This window comes from Tachysurus vachellii, chromosome 21, assembly GCF_030014155.1.
Source record: "Tachysurus vachellii isolate PV-2020 chromosome 21, HZAU_Pvac_v1, whole genome shotgun sequence".
Classification (NCBI taxonomy): domain Eukaryota; kingdom Metazoa; phylum Chordata; class Actinopteri; order Siluriformes; family Bagridae; genus Tachysurus; species Tachysurus vachellii.
This window is the reverse complement of record NC_083480.1, coordinates 10670768-10693200: the sequence shown is the minus strand read 5'-3', so window position 1 is coordinate 10693200 and position 22433 is coordinate 10670768. Positions and strand designations below refer to the sequence as shown.

General features: G+C 36.5%; 2 protein-coding genes across 2 annotated transcripts in view; both read right to left on the bottom strand.

Annotated features, from left to right (window-relative positions):
* vps50 (VPS50 EARP/GARPII complex subunit) overlaps nt 1–7365 on the bottom strand; it is a 127345-nt gene extending 119980 nt beyond the window's left edge. Inside the window, exons 1-2 of the mRNA XM_060897438.1 lie at nt 7232–7365; nt 6463–6531 (exon numbers count right to left, since the gene is read on the bottom strand). Of these exons, the coding sequence (XP_060753421.1) occupies nt 6463–6531; nt 7232–7264 (102 nt within the window). The 5' untranslated portion in view covers nt 7265–7365. The remainder of the gene's footprint in view (nt 1–6462; nt 6532–7231) is intronic.
* Nucleotides 7366–13551: 6186 nt separating this feature from the next.
* Nucleotides 13552–21969, bottom strand: hepacam2 (HEPACAM family member 2). The gene is made up of 9 exons (XM_060897057.1): nt 21815–21969; nt 18845–19195; nt 18317–18601; nt 16653–16952; nt 15994–16119; nt 15693–15714; nt 15561–15595; nt 14802–14875; nt 13552–14357 (listed from the first exon to the last, which is right to left on the bottom strand). The coding sequence occupies exons 1-9, from the start codon at nt 21939–21941 to the stop codon at nt 14247–14249; spliced, it is 1431 nt and encodes a 476-aa protein (XP_060753040.1). The 5' UTR covers nt 21942–21969; the 3' UTR covers nt 13552–14246.
* Nucleotides 21970–22433: the final 464 nt, after the last annotated feature.

Sequence of the window (22433 nt, the reverse complement as noted above, 5' to 3'; positions counted from 1 at the left end):
TTAAAGTTCACTGGCCCATTGTAGTCTTCCTGACAGTCAAGGAGCAGCTGAGGATACAAATTGTTGATAGGTAAAAGTACTGGAACAACTTAAAATGGGAAGCTGGTCAGACAGCAGAAAGTGAACAGACAACACAAGCAAATGGATTTTTTAAAGCAAAGATGGAAAGAAAGGAAGCCAGAGCTAGCAAACAGGAACAGGGAAATTCATTTTCAAAGAGTCCAAATTGTAATTTAAAATAAGCTTCACTGTTGAGAGAAGAGAGGCGCATGTCTTTGTCAATGGAGGCCAATTTTGGAGTAATTTATAAAAGTGTGCTGAAAAAAAATGAGGAAAAAAAAAAAGCATCTGTCTAACTGCTATCTCAGTAATCTGGTGTCGCTGCCCAAGAGGAACCAGAGCATCTTTCTTTTTTTTTTTTCTTCTCCAGTATGAATGTGAAGAATTGTGAGAACAAAAAGCCCCAGGATGGTTCCTGACTGGGAGAAACAGACTGGACACAGCAATTTAAGCTCAATGTGCGAGCTACTGCAGCATCAATACCCTTGAGATTACATGAAATTGTGTTTGCATGTTCAAATACATTTTCTGCCTAAGAAACTTGAGGATGTAGAAAAAAAATTTTTTCACACCAGGTGGGAATTTGCCATATCTGAAAAGAGAATATGAAATCAGTTCCAACACTGTTGGAGTGTTATCCAGGCTTTCCATGACCATACCACTGTCTGATAACTTATTCACTTTCTCATGATGATGCACTTATTCACCTGAAAAAAAAGAAGTACGGAATGTTGGACACTTTGTGCACTCAACGCTTACAGCTTTGCCTACATAGCCGAAGAGGGGAGGGACCACCAGGTGCTGACGATGGATAAGGCTAAAAAAAACTTCAGGATGGACGACGACACTCCGGTGTTCAAGACATCTTATTAAAGTATTTTAAAGTAGCTCATGTTTTGCAAGACATAAAGAGAGTTTATGTTTTCAAATGTAAAACTGAAAGCACAAGGAAACAAAAGAAGTGATTTGGTGCTTTAAAATGAATTACATGTTACTAATAAGGTTGGCAAGATTTCTGTCCCCTTTTCCACCCCTCCACTAGTTGACTCTAGGTCATGAAAACAAACACGATAAAACACATGGACAGCTGTAGACTTTTTTTTTTTAGCTTAAGAGTATTGTTGATAGTATCCATGCTGATTCGCGCCTCATAAATTGCAGTAGGTAATGTCAAGCATGTTCAATCCGGTTGAAAAATGTACTGACATTTAAAAATGAACATATTACATTAATGATCCAGAGAGTATGATTAGTCCCTATAATATGATTAGTACTGGTGGTCAAGTGGTAGGATTTTTTGCTCTCATTGCCACGGCCTGGGTTCGATTCCCTGGCAGGGAACTAACCCAGCCACCAAGGGGTTAAATCTCAGTACCGGTACTAAGCGTGGAAAAAAAAAGGGAAGGTTGTAAGAGGAAGTTCATCTGGCCAAAAAACCTGTGCCAAATCAAATATGCGGACCAGATGACGACCATGAACAAGGGTCTGAAACAACAACAACAACAACAACAACAACATCCAGAGAGTATTATTATTCAATGGGAATTTGGGGTAGGGAAAAAATACAAAATGGTGACACTGACGGCTTCAGACTCTTTTGATGACATCACCTGGTTACAGCTAGCAGGGCGAGTGTGGGAGTGTAATTGGGGGACGCATAGGAGAGGAGGGTTTTGGTTTAATGCATTTATGTGCAGGAGTTCGGGGAGTTTGAGGAGCATGAGTCATCAGTCAGAAAGACAAAGACACTAGGAGAAAGCAGAGATGTATAAAACCTTCTGATGATTGGCTTCTGCTTAGGACTTCGAAATGGCTTTCTCCTTCAGATGTGCTATGATCTTTATAAGACTAGTGTCTTATTCGAGTTGTTTGTTTTGAAGAAAAGATGCACAAGTTAAGTTTTCCCATCAAGACAGGTTCGCAGAGGCCTAGCTCAATTTTCTTCCCCAACATTGCTGCACAAATTATAGCGTTGATGCCTCGTATTGAAACAGGGCTGTCTTTCAACGTGAATACTTGTCGTCCCTCTCTTCGCACGCACAGAGGAATTTGCACATAAAAGGCGCCGTCACATCTGTGAAGCAATCAGAGCCTAAGCTGTTAAACTCAAGTGTTATTAAATGCAGCTGATCAAAAAAAATATGTTCTGTCTCGTTTAAAAGAACAATAAACAAGCGTGTTGAAATGAGAGGCGAGGGAAAGATGACATGCTGCTCCCCCTCGTATCGCTGCTGTCGTGCTGATGCTGATACAGGCGTCTCTCTGTCACTCATTCACAGCCTCATGAGACCAAGTCACGTGGACATCTGACTGTGAAGTGCTTTTATTTTTGCTGGGTTTGGCATCTCGAGTTGCTCTGCGGAGTTTTACAATTTCAACACAGCAAATAAAAGCCATATTAGAAAACGCAACCATACATCGACGATCGAAGATACATTTATTTGTTATTCATCTGTGGATGTATATAATCATTTTTTTATATTTAACGCAGCGTTAAAAGCTTTACACAATTAAACAATGTTTAGAAAGTGACGATGCCACATGACCACAGTGCCACCTACTGGACAAAGTATGGAAAACTGGGGGGTGCGGAAGGGGTGCGGAATATAATGATTAAAGTATTGATCTAAATGTCATCATAGAACACGTTAATATTATAGGTATCGATATTTTTATAACAATTCAAAAAGACAGATGATAATATTACATTTTAAAGGAAATGGAATTTCTTTTTATTTTATTAACACTAATTTCTTTATTATATTATTTCTAAATGATTTGTTAGAGATTTTGTTTTAATGTAGTTTTCCCACAGGCTTTTTGTGCACTGTATCATAATACATATTGTGTAATAGAGAACACTCTCTTTGTTTCATCATTACTCATGACTATGACTGTACAATGAAATGAAATTTGAAGCCCTCAGGGTCAGAAAGAAAGAGCGAGCAATGTTCATAGACAAGACACAACACAGTATGAACAACTCCACATCACACACTGACTAAACAGGAGACTGTATAGAGTGTGAACTCTACGCGCCTAAGCTGTAATTAGCATGAAATGTATAGTAATATTATGTCAGGCTACAATCTCTAAAGCACAAAGAAAGAGAACTGATAAGGCACAGTCCAACAGTCAGGATTAACCAACATTTGCCGGTAGTGACAAGGCAAAAAAGAATACATACTGTTCTGACGTGTCATTCAGCTGCATTTTCTCTCTCCTGCTTCCTGGGATCCAACACTTTAGAGTCAGTGAAAATTATTCAGTAAACCTTGTTTAATAACGTTCTGATTAAAGGTTAAAAAATAAATGTACAGTAAGCAGAAACTTCTCCAGTAGCATGTTACATGTTACACAATTTGTATTTAGAATGGGACGTACTGTTCCAGCAAAATACTCAACGCTGATCGTGTGATGCGGCCTAATAAGCCTGAATACGTCCTGAAGAGATTTATTTCTATCAGACAACAGCAAACTTACCGATACGTTTCTAATCAAAGTTAATAATCACAGAAAACTGGTGAGTTTTCCCTCGGCATCGTCTCTTATTGTCTCTTTCCTGAAATTAATAAGATGTCTTTTTAATGAGAAAACAGGAAGCGACACGTCCTCTGCCATGAAGACTTTCCCAAGGTGGAAATGTTACTGATATGATCAGGACATTAACATTTCCATAAACGTCTCCTTACAGAACGATTACACATTACCATTTTACAGTTTTCTCTGTTAATAAACAGCACTTTTTTAGCCATTTATTATTAGCTTCAGATTTTCTTTCAGATGCTTTTGCCAAACACGGTCACGTGAATATGTTTGTGTAGAAACAATAACATACAATTTGGTGGCAAGGAAAAACTCCCTGAGACAATATGAGGAAGAAACATAGGAACTCCTCCTCATCTGGGTGAGACTGGAGAGTGTGATTAAATATCATTATTTAGTATAATATCATTATACTATATTGCTCATATATTACTTCTATAGTACAATATAGAAGTATGAGCATCAGAGTGATGCCTTTCCTGCCGAAGCCATCACATGTTTAAAGTTAGAAAGAGGACATTAATATAATCATGTATTTTGAACAACTAATCTTATATATTCACACAGTATACGTAACCTTTACACTCTACCTGCTGCACCACCAGCTCGCTGTGTATAGCACTGCTCAGTGTAGGCTTTATATTATAGGTTTAATTTGCTTTGCTAATTTGCTTATGATATTTTTAAACCGAAATGTAATGCTGATAAATGGCTGTGTTTGCGCATTATTAAACTGCTACTGAGGTTGACCGAAAAGACAATTCAGTCATTAATCACAGATGTCTATGACAATTATTCAGCTGAATAAGTTTCATAACCTAGACAGGCCTATTTAAAATAAGGTTAAGATTGAGAAATTAAAAGCATTCTGCACTTACAGAAGGCTTTGAGACAAGGTCACACAATGTTAAGGTATAAGAAATCCTTGTAAACTGAAATTACTGAAACTACACCCGCCCTGGTCCACAGTTTATTTCAGTAAACTCACTGCGTCTCATATTCAGCATGGTTCAGACCAGCACAGGACGCCATAACACACAACAGAAATGTGCACTGTGAAACAATTACAGCTAAATGAAGATAATGCTCTTTATTACTAACCGGATCTCAGAAAGCTTCACCAGGGCTCTGTGTGACTTTATGAGGTGAAATTTTACTCTGCTTTCCAATTCCAGCTCATTGTAAAATTAAAGCATGCTCCACAGCACAATCTCTATGGCCTCCATCATTATCCATCTGACATATGACTTCTAAAGCGACTGGCTCGGTGCCACGAGTCAGTTATCTGACCTTTCAAATAGTACAAGTCACTAAATGAAACAAAGAGTACCTCAGAAACTCTACAAAGTTCAGTGACTGAACTACAGGACCTTAGTATTGATGAGCAGGCATGCTTTAAATACTTCTACAGACATGTCAGTATTAGGATGAGCGATACGGCAAAAAATATCAGATCACAATATTTTTATTTCACCTCCAAATTCCCCAGATCTCAGTGCGATCAAGCATCTGTGGGACACGCTGGACATATATTTCCAATCCATGAAGGCTCCACATGACAACTTACAAGACTTAAATAACTACTTAAATCTCTTCTGTTGAGGCATGTGTACAGATGACATCTGTACACACTTCTGAAGAGTAGTACTAAATAGAAAAAAAAGATCTTTAAACAAAATAATAACAATTTACCCTGATCACCCTGATGTGATCTCACCTGTAGGTCACAGCAGAGGTGAATCCAGCACTGCAGCTTAGAGTCAAGTTAGATATCGACCCTCAGCATTGGATCTGTGTGTCTTTACCATAGAGACCAGAAGATCCCATTATTGCTCTAGGAGACTCTACGACCTATACTGAATATTTCAGTGTTTCAGCTCATTACTAAGCCCTTCATAATTATACCAAGCAATATAGATAAGCTCCAACAGCATAATGGCTCTGGAGCCATAATAAAGCCAGAGGATAGTGATCATCAATCCTGTTAATACATTTATACAGAATTCAGTTCCAACACATCCAGCTAATCAAGTAGACCAGTTAACAGAGATGTCCTGAATTAAGGTTGCCTTTAAATCCTGCAGGAGGATTACAGATTGCCCCAAACCGCTGACTAATGCTTTAATATGAACTTTCACCAAGGTAAAAAGAAACAATTACAATACCCAACATCAACATTTAAAGGATTAAACTCCGACTAAATGAAGCTAGTAAGGTGCTATTCAGCTTTGTGTTATAAGACCTGGGGAATACAACACTGCCAGTAGGCCATTGTGCATCACATCAGACTATTCATCCTCAGTCACACCCAACCAAGCCCTTTACTGAAGTATGAGAATCTGATACCATCCATCATCATCCATCAGGCAGGAATCTTTAAACATACTGTAGTTTAGATATTAATTAAAAAGTAGCTAGAGATATGTTTTTGAGAGAAAACAGAGAAGCCATGCACGGTCCAACCACAAATCTTTCAAGGCAAAAAATAAGTGAAAGGAAGAAGGACTGAGAGAGAAAAGACGCACAGCCACTGATATTTATGCCCATGCGGATCCTTATAAGACGTTATCTTTTATATATTTTCTAATTCACACATTGATTAAACTATAATATCCCTTTCATATTCTATATGACAATGCATTTATAGGGGCATGAAAATTAGTCAGGAAAAGGTTTGCGCATAATAGACATCCAATGATTTATTTGAATTATGATTTACCATCTGTACATATAATTGTCCATATATAGCATGCAGTTTATCTTAAATAAAATTCAAAACTCTTTACTACACAAGAATTAAATATTATTCCACTCATATTGTTTAGTTCATTGACATTAAATTAAAGGCCAACTCACCTTGCTAGGGACCCTGAAGCTCTCCACAGGACTCATATCTGCCATACTCTCCTGAGGGCTTTTCAAACCCTGTTTGGGAAATAAAATAAAATCTTTTATCAAATACATACATGCCAAATGTAAAATCAGTGGAGCACAGAGGTGCAACACAACACAATTATTCAGCGTGTCAACACGACAATGAAAATATACAGACTATCTGAGTTTCACAGAAATAAAAAGGGGAGGATGTGGTAGCCTAGTGGTTAAGGTGTCGGACTACTGACCAGAAGGTCATGGTTCGAATCCCACGTCCACCAAGTTGACACTGCTTGGGCCCCTGAGCAAGGCCCTTAATCCTCAATTGCTCAGTTGTATAAATTGTAAGTCACTCTAGATGAAGCTTCACACGTAATAAATAATAAAACACCAAACCTATATAATAATCAAAACACCTTAAAAACTGAAGGATGTTATAGTTTCTGATTAATAAGATCACATGTTTACATTAAGGATGTTTATTTAAAAGGTAACATACGTCACCATTTTCAAGTCCTCATCAAAATCCTCGTCGTCTTGTTTATCTTTAACTTAAGTGAACAATTGAGTTATTTGTTTCGTTTTGCAATAACACACATAATAAAACCAGACAGAACAGAGGGACTGACATGTTAGTCATGGTTTACAGCTAGCACACAGCTTCATTTGCCACCTTGCTAACTGCACTTCCGGACTCACTGACATCAATAAAGACAGAGAAAGAGATAAAAATCAGCTTATTATGACTCACCTGCCGGGACATTAAAGATTTAATTTTCTGCATCTTAAAGCAATGGACCGTCAGGTGTAAAGACTACAAAAAAAAAAGCGTTAACGCAAGAAAATATTTTAAACAGCGAATCAGATGTTGTTATGCAGCTGCCATGTTTATTCTATATCACGTGACAGGTACAATCCCGCGGTGCCTTATGGGATATGGAGTTCAAGCTAATCATGCGATTGCCTACAATTGTTCTGATCTTCTTTACCTCTATGCTTAAAAACATGCATTACGTTACATTTTCTTTGCTGGGAAATTGCATATCGAACAATAAACGAACAGTTTACTGTATCTGTTAGTGCATAGACAAATGAATTGTGGATGATTGTTTTGGTTTTTTTTCTCTCTAGAAGATGAAATATTATTGTGAAAGCTGGAATTCTGATCCACTATGTTATAGCCATCAAAAAAAACAAAAAAGAATTGGCCGTGCTGTTTCAATACTTTCGAAGATGCACATAAACTTTGGATCGTCTCGATCATATCATCCTCAGGCCAAGTACACAAAGGATTAAACGAATGAGGGGTTTTTTAAGATGACAATGAAGCAACGCGATGATTTCTTTGGAGTTGGAAATGGAGCAAAATACAGACATTCTGGAAAACAAAATACTTATAAAAATATACCAGATACATAGAACAATAAAGAATCCATAGATGCTCAAATCAGCTCAAATCAGTTATTTGAAATGCCTGATGAAATCTGATTGGCTGAATGTGAAAACATTATTGAAGTGATTCTCTGATAAAATTCTGTGACGTCATCAGCACTTGTTTTTACAATAATAAAAAAAAAAACATGAAGATAAATGTAGATACAGACAATTTAGAGATGGAAATCAGCCTAGACTTGAGGCAGAAACCAGATAACACAGAGGAAACCCACAAAGCACAGGGAGAATACATGCAAACACTGTGAACACTGGGTAAAGGCAGGAATTGAACCCCAACCCTAAAGGGGTAGCCAAAATGCCCTCTAGGTTTGAATAAAGCAAAATAATAAAAGAAAAAGATAAATAAAACAGCACACTACATTTTAAAGAGATTTGATTGATTTTGTGTGCACAAATATGAATCATGCCCCCAGTTGTCTTATTTGTGAAAGAGTGTATTAGAGGATATTGGATCCTTATCTGAACAACCTTTCAAGTTTCATCATGTAGTTCTGTGCTAAAACCTGAATGGTCAACAGTCGCTTTGTTTTTACAGATTAGGACCTAGATGAATCATACTCGATTCAAAATGACTATGTATACCAAATATTCAGAATATCCATACAAACTTTTTGAGCAAATTAATTATTTTTTAATTCAATTCAAATTGATTTGTATAGCGCTTATTACAATTGACATTGTCTCAAAGCAGCTTTACAGAACATAAACATAGAACAGAAGGTTATTATAAAGTCTAATATAAAGAGGGCATGATTCATATACATATATATATCAAAGGGAAACCTCATCCTCATCTGAGTGACACTGGAGGGTGTGATTATAAATATACAGTCTGATAAATATTGTATTGATGCAAAAGACCACATGGAGTTCAGATCTCCTCTTTAGTATCTAACTGGAGGCTAACTGGAGCTGGTAGATCTCTAGGTGTCTCAGGATTCTCACAGAATTACACTCCACCTCATTAGGTGAGTTCACACTCTGCTCAGTTGTTTGAAACCACGTTCTAGAAAATAGGTCAAAAATCCTTGTTTTTAAATCTTTAAAATGACCAGGGATAAACTGATCTTGGGGCTCTTTGTTTAGGGGATCTGAAAGAGTCAGTGGGAAAAAATCATTTTGATTGTATTCACCTCCCTGAGTAATAGGACAGAGTACTACCCACTGACCTGGTTAAGCGTCTCTGAGACGTGATTTGATCTGCATGATTCATTTGAGGAAATAAATGAAGAAAAATATGAAGAAGCAAGCAAAATCCTAAGACTTCCAATAAGGTACATTTTGGTGCTTATAATAATAATTATAAGAAGAAGAAGAAGAAGAAGAAGAAGAAGAAGAAGAAGAAGAAGAAGAAGAAGATGTTGTTGCGCTAAACAACCTGCAGATAGCAGCAATACTCAAAAGTTAAAAAATGCATGTTGGCTTTCTTTAATACTATGAATTTTCCTGTATTATATTAGAATTTGGAGATAACAATATAAACAAAACTTTAAAATAAACCGTCGTTTGGTTTTACATATTATATATGTTTAAAAAAAACATTATGTGCATGTAGTATTTGGTTTGAAGACACCAGGCAATAACAAAGACAAGCTTAATTCAACAAAACATGGCTGTGTTCAAACAAGAGCCTCTCAAGGATTTCAGAACAAATCTAAATATTAGTATATGGGGGTTTCAAGATGTTATCTTCTTGAACACGGCAGCCAAAAATATAGATTCAAAATCACTGCATATGAAGCCAATAAATCTTTATAATGCTGATTTTGTAAGTTAACAATGATTACTTATGAACCTTTATATATTTATATATTAAGTCTATTAAGGCTGATAAAGCTTGATAATCCCACACGTTCAATTCTACACGTCAGAAAAAACACACAGAATGGAAGAGACACACAGAAAGGCTGTGGTTGTTTTGGTTTTAGGCCAGAATGAAAATTCATGCAGCCTATCAGTGACACCAGTGCAGGTGATTATACATTTAAGCTGATATTTTTTAGTCCATGTTGCTGACACACCCTTGTAACGACAGTAACAGTAATTAAGAGATGTGAAAAACAAAGAGTAATGAACATAAGCAAGGGTGAGTTTTAGAGACTTCAAAAACCCTAAAAAATTAAAAATAGAAATCACGCCTTCAGTTGCCTCCTGTCTAAGTGTGTGTGTGTGTGTGTGTGTGTGTGTGTGTGATAGTTTGCCCAACATCATTCTTATTACATTGAGACCTTGTGATATAATGCATTGTTCAGCTCTAATAGTTTCAGTGTTGCTCTTGCAAGCAGTTATCACATAGTATCATAACAGCTATCAATGATACTGAGCAAATCTTTGTGAAACTAAATATTGTGTTGGTGTCTTTGTCTTCTTCGGTTTGCCCTATGGGTATGCAAAATTTTGCAATTTACTGTTCTAACTACAGCTATTATATGAAACAACAGTGGCTGGCAGTGATGCTTGTTTTTGTTCTTATTTTCCCCTGTTAAAGGCAGTTTTTTCCCCCCCTGTTTTCTGAGCGAAACCTCCACTTTTCACACACTTTTCAGGAAATGTTTACGCTAAACACACTCTCGGAAACAGTGACATGCGGGTGTATTTGTGTAAAAATGAGTATTTTAAAAGGAAATATAGATGTAGATGACTATGATAAAAATGAAAAAGAAAACAGTAGTTGCTTAAATTTGAAAATTTAATGAGCAATTCAAAATTGCTCAAAACACAAGAATCAGTCTTTAAAAAATACTATTTTCTGTCAAACGTCAAGATTTATCGATACCTCTTCAGGTTATTTTAAAAACCTATGGCTATTTTAACCATATCTTAATAAATATTAAATAAACATTTTAATACAAAAGAGGCAGATTGTTATTGTCCTGAATGAATGAAATACATCTGAAAATTTAAAAATTAAAAAGTTTAAGTAAATTGGCCCCAACAAAATACTACTGGTGATCTTATCAGAATATCTTAGGTGATTCTGGGGTTGTTGTTAATAAAAAAAAAAAAAAAATATATATACATATATATATATATATATATATATATATATATATATATATATATATATATATATATATATTCCAATAGACAATAACCTCAAAAACACAAAAAAACTGTGCCTTTGAAATGAAAACATTTAGTCTGTGGATATGAGGGATGAAGGTTCATGATCATCTATAACTTATTATATATTTATGGTAGATTTCATCAAATACCAATATCAGGTAAAATCTGCTTTTTCATTTATTATATTCTATTTATCTTTATTTATTTTCCTGATTGATGCCAATAACTAATATGAGATCTAGTCAAAATAACAATCTTCCATGTTCAAAAACACATATTTATGCTAAAGTGTCAAAATATATTTGGACACCTTGGACACCATCACACCTTTATGTGCTGCTTAAACATCCAGTTCCAGATTTTGTCCCTATTTGCTGTAATTATAACCTCTACACTTCTGGGAAGGCTTTAACTAGATTTTGGACAGTGGCTGTAGGGATTCGTGTTAATTCAGCCATAAGACTTTAGTGACTTCAGGCACTAATGTTGGTTGAGGAGGTCTGGGGTTTAGTCGTGTTCTAGTTCATCTTACAGTGTTCAGTGGTGTAAAGGTCATGGTTCTTCTACTCCAACCTTGGTAAATCATGTCTTCATCAACTTTGCTTTGTGCAAAGGAGCATTGTCATGCTGGAACAGGTTTGGGCCTCTTAGTTCCACAAACTGTAAATTGTAATTCTACAGCATAAAAAGACATCATATACAAGTGTGTGCATTAAACTTTTTCACTTTGTGGCAGCACTTTGGAGATGGCCCACATATAGGTGTGATGGACGAGTGTCTGCAAACCTTCAGTCATTCTGCGTATTTATGTTGGAACTAAGAAATGAAATGAATAAGTATTAGAGTCTTGCTGTACTCCATCCAGGGTGTATCCTGCCTTGATGCCCAATGACGCCTGAGATAGGCACAGGCTCCCCGTGACCCGAGGTAGTTCGGATAAGCGGTAGAAGATGAATGAATGAATGAGTCTTGCTGTCATCCCAATCTACTGAAGATCTTACAGCTGCATTGTTGGCATGAGTGATTGTATAATAAAGTGTTAGTAAAAAGTCATATTGAAGATTATATGGCAATGAAAATCAGAAGAAAGACTGTAAATCTGTATGCAGCAAAAAGGAAAACAGCCAATATTCAGAAGTGAAGACTGACAAATCATTTTAGAAAGGCAGATGATAGTGCTTTAGTTCCTGGTTAATAAAGTTGGAGACAGAGCTGCTGATTTCCCAGTCAAATGAGGGAGTGGTTGGTGCTACAGACAGTTGTTGCTGTAATTCCTCTGCTCCTCCTGCAAAGCACACAGTGAACAGATGGTCTCCCACCATAAAGCCTGCTCACATACATAATATTCAGTTAGTAGCAGTATTATGACTCAGTTCCAATGAAACAGACATGTATACCAAAGTGCCTTTTAGTTGTCAGGTTTATCAGTGCACCATATGCACTGAAACGTATATGCATATACGTTTTATTAGATATCTTCTTTCTTATTTTATTGTATTTAAAATGCTACAGGATATATTATGTTCGAATATACGGCATAGATCATGGCAAAAGCTCAGCTGGAGTCGTGTCCTAAACCTTCTGTCGTTTCTTTTGTCTAGACTGCTGATATAGCCGACGTGACCCGAGAACAAACTGATACAGTATATAATCAATATATACAATAGATAAGGAATAAATCATGGTGTATAACAGCATGTTTTAAAATGTTTTATTCCTTTTATGCATGTACATAGATAGATAGATAGATAGATAGATAGATAGATAGATAGATAGATAGATAGATAGATAGATAGATACTGTATTGATCTCAGAGGATATTCAAGACTGGACAGGCTGCCACTCGTGTTGGCACTGGAAGTAATTTTTTCATTCATTCATTTTCATTCATTTTCTACCGCTTATCCGAACTACCTCGGGTCACGGGGAGCCTGTGCCTATCTCAGACGTCATCGGGCATCAAGGCAGGATACACCCTGGACAGAGTGCCAACCCATCGCAGGGCACACACACACTCTCATTCACTCATGCAATCACACACTACGGACAATTTACCAGAGATGCCAATCAACCTACCATGCATGTCTTTGGACCGGGGGAGGAAACCGGAGTACCCGGAGGAAACCCCAAGGCACGGGGAGAACATGCAAACTCCACACACACAAGGCGGAGGCGGGAATCGAAGCCCGACCCTGGAGGTGTGAGGCGAACGTGCTAACCACTAAGCCACCGTTGTAGTATTTGTAGTTATATTTAAAGTTATCAGATTTATATGAAACAAGTAAGCTGTTGTTACTTACATTATAGCAGCTTTACACAGTTGCTCTCTCTACGGCCTCCCATTTTTTTCTCTCACTTTTTAAATGAATAAAAAAAAAAACCCACTAAAAACACTAAATAAAAAATACTGCTTGTCACAATACCATGTTTAAGTCCAGAACAGCTGGTGTTTTTTTTCCACACCAATATTCCACACAAATATTATTCTACACTAATATGCTGACCAATCAGAATTAAGAATTCAACAGCATCATGGAATAAATCAACATGTGACTGGAATAAATCTTTATTTTCAAAATAAAGAGCATTTTATTCTTATACGCTGTGAATATTTGCAACAATTTGCATGTGAAATGTAATATACAGAGCATATCTGAATTCTATGACATATACCACAGATATAATGTCACTGCAGTGTGCAAAAATACAGTATTAGAATTAAAAAAAAAAAAAAAAAGCATATATTTACATGCAGGACAGATGAAGCAGTGGCTAGTCTGAATTTGATATTGCTGTATAAATATATAAATACTCTTAGGTATCAATTAAGCTGGTAACGTATAAACAGATATCGAAATCACATCTTAATTATTAAAGCTTTTCAGATATCCAGTAATACCACTAAAGCTGAATGTCAATGCAAAAAAAAAATAACGGTAACAAAAACCAAGAAAAGCTATATACAAAAACCCTGGTGAAGTACGTTTTCAATAAATAAAAAATATCACCTCAAAATATCACCTTTCTGTATCATTGGATTATAGGTATGATTCATTAAGGGCTTTATATCATAAAATATTAAAAGAGTCAAACCATATTCAAGTGATGATAGGAAGAAATAATGAAAGGATGGCATTGACCAGCATCGCCAGTGCATTTTTTTGTTTTGTTTTTTCTTTTTCTCTTTTTCGAGTCCTTGCAGAAACACTTTCCTGAATCCTACTTGTTTCTGTTGAACCTGTTTCTCACTTCATCAGACTCAGTGTTGGAGTTTCAGGAACATGCTTGATGACATCATAGATGGTGGTATGCAAATCTCTGGCTGAATCGAGCCGTGTCAGAGATCTGCACGATGCCTGAGGAACATAAAGGGAACATTACATGAAACCAAATCGCTACAGTCTAGGGCTGTATCTCGATCGGTGTCTATCTGCATCCGTATCTGTATTCAGCTTTTAACCTATAAAGGGCATTGTCTATACTGGAAGTTTTTTTGCCCCTTTCATTCTGGAAAAACATTGAAAAACCCCAGCTACATCACTCTAGTTAATAATTAGGGTGAATTAGACATGTGCATGGGACTGTTTTTTTAATGCATTAATCCGACTTCTGCTATTCTTTTTCATTCTGTTGGATCCCAGCACCAATACAAAATGTCCTGTTAATCATTCTGACAAGTTTTATTAAATAAAATCTGTACTCGTATCTACTTAGAACAGCTTATCTGTTCATACTGATTAATGTATTTGCATTTGATTCTATCCATAACTATATGAAAATAGATGGAACAGATGACTAACCTGCCTGGACTCCATTTTCCCAGGTATGGAAACAAACTCATAGATGCCAAAATCTTCAGTAGCATCCTCATGGCCTAGCAGAAGAGAATAATACAGGTAACAATTTATTGATCATGAAATACTGTATGAAAACAGTCACTAAACCTAGAAAAAACAATTAAGACAAGAATTTATTCATAGTACAAAGAGCAATTGTAGTTATTAAATAATACATGATTTGCAGTATTATTTACAGTAGCAATACGCTTTACACCTTCTTTAATACAATAGTGCCTTATTACATTTCAAAGAATCTGACAACATGTTCAGATGTCAATCAAAAAAATTGTTAGCACCTTACTAAATAATTATTTTCTTTTTAATAATATAGTCTTTCGTTAAAAATGACTTGTATTCATTTAAATAATAACTCTGCTTCTGTACTGCTTCTCAGACATCTTAGTATATAGAACATTTGCATTCACTCCCTATTTCCATTTCCATTTAGTGCTTTCACTTTGTGTGAAAAACAAGCTCAGTGTTTCCCCAGCACACCACATGCCCCAGTATTGATAGTCTGTAATTGTACAGACATCGAAACTGAGATCTTCATGCTTCCTCAAATATTTATGGCTTGCACTATACTCTGTAATTGTGCTTAACAGTTTTGTAGCAGATAAAATGGAAGTAATATGTCGTTGTGACCAGCAGCTATGTACACAACACTGCTTAACAACACACACTTGTTGCATTAGTGTGTAAATCGTGTAGGGTGCTTACCTGAGCGATGTAATCCTTTCTGTTCTGGGATAGGCCTAAAATGGGGAGGGAGCAAAACAAAATAAAAGTAAATATTAGTTAAAAGTAAATATGTCGCTCTGTAAATATTTAGTCAAGCCCCAGTTTTCTTACCTGGTGTAAATTTTCATGAATGCTATATTAGGGGAAAAAATAGATATAATTAGATATAATATCATAGCTATGTGAACAGAACTTCCCTTTCTCATGAACTAGAGCTGATTTGGATAAAACCTGTACACCCAAGGCTGCTCATAGCTGCAGTCAAATTACGGAATAATTTGTCATTTGCTTAAACTCAAATCCTAGAACAGCTCTCTGGGTGAGACTTTCTATAAACACTTATTGACAGACTTGTGTATGCGCACCCAGCGTATAAAAGCAGGCACACACAGACACACACACACACACACACCTTTTGATGGATGGCAGGACTTCCAGAAGATCACAATTAACATGCAGACAATAACGATCAATGAGAAGATGGCGATGACGGCCAAAGAAGACACTGCAGTTTCCTCCTGGACAAGATTTTCTCTTTCTGAAAACAGATTTCTTTCTTATTAGCTCATCAACTATCCAAATTGTTTACAACTATAACTTTACAATAATTGATAACGGTCAGTATGGCATGTGGCGTCTAGAAAAAAATCTAAATCTAAATTAAACAGACATTTGCATTAAAAAAATGGGCATTTATAAAACAATAAGTAATATACGAATACTAGCTCTTGACATGGATATTTGTAATAGAAATGAAATTGTATCTGCATTAGCTTCTTATTAAGACGAGATAAGTAGAGAGCTGGAAATTTAGATGCTGTTAAAAAACAACAGCAGGCTCTTGCAACAGCTGTCAGCCTCTATTTACTTTTCATGCGACACACATTTCTCATAAGGTATTGTGATATGTGCCTAGCAACTGGAAAAAAAACTGTGGTCTTTGTTAGGCATACACCATGCTTATCAAATCATTAGACATGCTGAGCCCAATGTTGGGAAAAAGTGTCTCTCCATACAAAGTCAAACATACCATCTTGTTAAATATCCAAATAAATAACATCTCATTATTACCTTTGCCAAGATTGGCCACCACGATCGTGAACTGAGTCTCATCCTGTTTATTGGTAACGTTGTTAAAAGCTCTGCATAAGAAGTTTGTGGCATGGCCCAGATTGTGAGAAGCCAGTTCAAAGCGAGGGCCAGTCATGAGCACTTCTGTACTGTTGTCGTTTCTTGAAATCCACACGCAGGTGTTAGGAGGGTTCGAGTCGGCCAGGCAGTCGAAAAACACCATCTCGCCTTTATTTACAGTGAACACCTCGCCAATTTTCAGACCCTGTTCACAGTTCACTTCCAAGTTGTAGGGGCCATCTGATGGGGGAAATCTCTTGTCAACTCTCATTAATTAGAAACAGTTCACATAAAACTTCCTTCATATTCATCATTATTTAGTGTATTAATTAACACTATACACTATAACACTATGATAAACTATAGCATTAATAAACCATAAGAAATATTAACACTTAATGATAATGATAAGTGCAATTAACAAGTAGATCATATCAATAATCATTTAGGCATTTATTAATACAGAAACAATAATGTATTAGAGCGAGTACATTTATATAAACCTTGGAGACAGAACTATACTCTGATTTTACAGAAAATGTATCAACACCTTCTGGCCAATCTGAAGTAAATAATGAAGTAAGTAAGCCAAACAGTGAAAACCTAGATTACCAAAAAATCTGAATTCTCCATTCTGACTGGTCAGAAGGTATAACTTGATTTCCTTAACAATAATCTGACAATAGCTGTGAGACTGCAAGGCCATCACAGGTTTTATTAATGTTCTTACTTTAATAGGATATCATTTCAATAGTAACTGCTCATTCACAGGGATTTAAATGATTAAACTGTATTTTAAAAATCATAAACTTTTTTTGAGGTTTATTTAGCATTCAAAATAATTATAATAAAATAAAATAATTCTTTCAGGTCAGTTCTTTTTGTAGTCTGAGGTAAAGCTGCTACTTTAACTTCTAATAGGGAGATTCTAAGGACTAGTAGTAGGTTGCGAGTTTGAATCCCAGGCACACCAAGCTCCACTGCTGGGCCTTTGCGCAAAGTCCTTGACTCTCAATAGCTCAGTTATATAAAATGAGGTTTTCCATATGGTTTGGGTTTAACTACCATCTATCAAATGCCATAAAAGTAAGAGAGAGCAAAAGCTAGAAGCTAATATGTCTGACTTATGGATGTTCCAAAACATTAAATGTGACTAAAAAATCAAAGAAAAAAATTCACACCACCCCAAAGACCAGATGAAAGCACAGTCTATCATTGTTTTATTCCTCACTTAGCATACTTTCTTTTTTATTTTCACATTCAACAACCTGCCTGAGGTTTTTCACCTGAAGTGTGCTTTTTTGAAAGAAACCCGACAATAACACAATATAATAATGTAATGCTAATCTATATTAATTAGTATTACTGTGCACATGTTCTCATATGCAATACTGCATAGAAGTAATATCACCATACAACCGGTCACTACAGTGTAAACATCATCTGGTTCTCATGCAACAAGAGGAACTTACTAGGCACAACCCATAATGATTTAGTAGAGACTTTGACTGAGCAGGCTAAATGAGAGAACAAAGGTAGTGAGACTGAATCTATATATAAGTACATGATGTAAAAGAGGGAAGAGAGAAAAGTGGACCACTCACAGCACACACTGAGGTCCATGTCTTCACTGCGGAAATGGCTGATGGGGTTTTTAACTGTACAGCTGTATGTGCCAATGTCTTGCTTCTTCACTGGACTAATGTGTAGAATGCTGTTGTCCTGCATGAAGACATGGCGCTTGCTTAGTTTGACCGGAAAGTTGTTTCTGAACCACTCAAACTTAGGTTTAGTTCCATTCTCCACAGTGCAGGTCAGAGTAACATTGTCATGGTCTTCCACTGGTGTGCCTTTGTGGCTTTTTTTAACCACAGGGATGGAAAGAGGCACTGAAAAATACAAATACAGTAAAACTCAGTCTAAACAGAACTACACTGGGAACAGGGCCTGCTTATATAATATGCTATCTATCTATCTATCTATCTATCTATCTATCTATCTATCTATCTATACACATATATAAAATAAAACAATATTATCTCTGCCACTTTGTTGTCCATTTTGATTTTTCACCTGAAACAGCCTATTATTCATAGGACTATATCAAATTTGGTGGTCGAGGAGATTCTTACCATTCACTGTAATCTTCACATGCTTGATAACAGTCTCTGATTCTTTCTGACCATTGAGGATGATGTTGATTTTTAGCTGGTAGTCTCCTTCATCTGCTTCATTCAAAGATGTGAAGTTCAGAGAGATGTTAGGTGGAATGATACGCTCCAATGTTTCCTTCAAGACCATGTCATGGATCACTTTGCTGTTATCAAAAGTTACCAGATGACTGGGATTAGGACTGATCTGAAACCAGGTGCCCTGGAACTGCGCTTCTTCTTCATTAAAATGTTTTTCCACCGTCACATAGAGAGGTTTGCCCTTGATCCCGTTCACGATGGATGGCACAGATATGAGCTCAGCGTTAGCACCTTTTACACAGAAACAAAAACATGTCATGTGAGAAACACAGCCAGATTATAATGCTGACAATGACCACACCTACAAGTGTAAATGAATACTTTTACCAAGAATAAACAATATTTATTCATTATATATCTCAAAGATAATGATACAAATATGTTTTTCTTTCTAAAAATCCAATCTGTAACTTATTGATATTTCAAACATGTCAATCACATCAATACTTAATACATGGGGATACTATAATTAACCATTTTATTGCATGAACTGCAAATTAGTCTCAGATTTAAATATAGTATGGCACAATGTAGCACAGTTTCATAGGAATAAAGTGGTATACAGAAATTTAAGAAGTACAAGCTTCTTGCAATCCATCCATTTTTCGAACCACTTATCCTTCAGAGAGGGCAAGAAACTGGAGCCTATCCTAGGGGTCTCAGGACACAAGGCAGGGGACATTTGGATGAGGTATCAGTCCATCACAGGATGGAATTTAGAGATGTCAGTTAGGCTTCCACATGTCTTTGGTGCAGGGGAGGAAACCTGAGTACCAGGAGGAAACTCCCAAAGCACATTGCACACATGGCAGAGGTGGGAATCAAACCCCTGACCCCAGAGGTGTGAGGCAAATCCAAGCTAACCACAAATTAACTTAAGACTCATAACTTTCCAAACAGGGATGTGTGTCTTGTTTATATAATGAATCAACTTCGAATTTTTGTCTTAAAATATTTAACATTTTCCGTTTAAACAATGTGTTTATGCTTTTTTTTTTTTTTTTTTACAATTGACATTGTCTCAAAGCAGCTTTACAGATCATGAACATAGAACAAAAGGTTAATATAAAGAGTAATATAAAGATTAATAGAATACAAAATTCAAGATTAATATTAGATATATTTAGTTCACAATGTGTATGTATTTTTTTGTAATTTATCCACCGTCACTCAGCATAAATAAGGTTTTGACACAGTTTTTTATGTTTTTTACATAAGGGTAATTTTTCCACCATGACCACACCCAAAATGGAAGCAAAATATTTCCCTTTGATGCAACAGAAATGCATTATTAATCAGTTTTGTTTGGCTGTGACAAACTACACCTAGTACACAACAAAACTCTCTCAACGCTTTATAAGTCGGTGATCTTTCAATTCAAACTTTGAATTTGCATGCTGGTCTTCTGGACACTGAAGTCTGTACAGGTTTCTAGGTTTGTCTATTTAGTTTGAGTTTTAGCATTATTTGTGGCACTATACCCATGGCTCACTCTAAAACATGAAAATCTATATTTCGGCGATTTCATTAACAAAAGTAAAATCCTAAAAGCAAAAACGTGTTTATGATGTTTGTGCCCATGCTGCAGTTTAATCACCTCTGAAGCCCAGATCACTTGATCTGTCCTGTAACTGGCAAGAGCAAATATTGACAGGCTACACTGGATTATTGTAGCCAAACACAAGATCCTTTTTAAATTGTCGAAACTGGTCTTTAAGCAAATACTAAAAGCTGTGTGAAGGAACTGCTGGCTATTAGATCATGTCACTCTTCTCCCATATTAAAGCAACAGACTTTAGCTTGCTCTCAGAGGAGAAAACACTAAAGATCTTCATAATAATTAATCTTAAAGAATTAAAGCTCAGATTATACAGTATGACAGGGAATATAGACGAGAAAGTCTAACACACATGAATGGTAAATGATAGAAAGGAATAGATCAGTGATCTCAGCTTAACTGACAGCTGCTGAACTGTATATGTTGCTAGGAAAGAACTATGAGATCGTGGAACACACGCACACACGAGCGCACACACTTTGCTGTACCATGTTGTGCATTATAATAGACTCCTGTGTGGCTCATGTTGTGTACTAAATAATAAATAAGAACACCCCTATAACACATGACCAGCTCCACAGAGCGATGGCTGTGGGAAGGAGGGGGTGTGGGGTGGACTGAAGGCTAGAAGTGTGCCACTGTTTACTGCATGCTGAGCTGAATAGCATAAAAAGTGCATGGCCCTTTCTGCTCCTGTTGTCTACAAACAAACCACAGATTGTTGTGGTGACTAAGAGATCTCCATGACAATAAGTATCCAGACACGTATCCCCCCCCCAATAATTAAAGAGTAAGTCATACGAGACTATTCACATGGTGACACTGGAAATAGTTGAGGTGGAAATAAATATCATTCTAAGCGAGAATCATGCATGTAGCAGATAGAATAACAGAAACAACCAAAAAATGGATCATCATCTGAGTCAAACCTTGTGCTTTAGCTGTGCTCAACATGTGATAGCTAATATGATAAAGGAAGTTGAGGTTCACTTGAGTTTGAGTGAGATTTTGTCCCGTATTAGAGACATAAACAAATAATATATACAATAAAAAAAAGAACGAAAAGCAGACGAGGTAAAATAATTCTGATAGTTTTATTTAACCGTGAGCCAATAAGTAATAAAACATAGTTACTTTAATCATATATGAACAACGTGTTTGAAAGCACATGAAAGCACCACTACAGAAGATTTCCCCTTTTTACAATAGCTCCCATCCACAAGGTATGACATAATAGAATACGCACTTGATCCTTCATTGCTGAAGGCCTACTGAAGACCTTATCATCTTACCTGAGATGAGTGGCATGGCACACAGGAGCAGATTCATGACGGCTGCCACAGATCCCATGTCTGCTAGCTGCTTGTGTTCCAGAGATCTGTGTGACTTGTGACTAGAAGGGGGAACTGGTGACAGCATTTGCCAGGGAAATGAGAGGAGCGCCAGGCCCCTCCTCCCCTGGGACAGCAGGAGGAGAGCGTACACCTGGCAGAAGCTTAGAAAAGCCACCACCTCCTCCAGGACAAGATATAACAAAACAGTCCCCTGCTGAAACACACAGCTCAGGCACGATGGATGGGATTACAGCAACATTTTTCTTAGAAATACACCTGTTTGTTGAAATGTGGAATATAATAATGTCACATAGCCATAGGGTAGATACCAGTGTTTATATCTGATCCTTACTGAGCCACACACACACACACACATAGAATTTGCACAAGGATATGCAAAATTTCACCTGCACCCATACTAGGTTCAAGGACGGAAATAATGCTCCTGCAGAGTTACCACATAAACATGTGCGACCTAAAATAGTTAACACGTGTCTGTTCCTGTGACTGATAATGGGATATGAAAAAAAGGAAGAATCATCTCTCAGTAAACAAGACGCCATTACAATAAAACAGT

What these genes read in the sequence shown, in the direction of transcription:
- hepacam2 (XM_060897057.1), bottom strand. Translation starts at nt 21,941, where the DNA reads ATGCTGTCACCAGTTCCCCCTTCTAGTCACAAGTCACACAGATCTCTG. An exon ending in GGTGGCCAATCTTGGCAAAG is followed by an intron (nt 16,120 to 16,652) that starts GTAATAATGAGA and finishes ATCTGTTTTCAG; the next exon opens with AAAGAGAAAATCTTGTCCAG. An exon ending in GAAAGGATTACATCGCTCAG is followed by an intron (nt 14,876 to 15,560) that starts GTAAGCACCCTA and finishes CTCTTCTGCTAG; the next exon opens with GCCATGAGGATGCTACTGAA.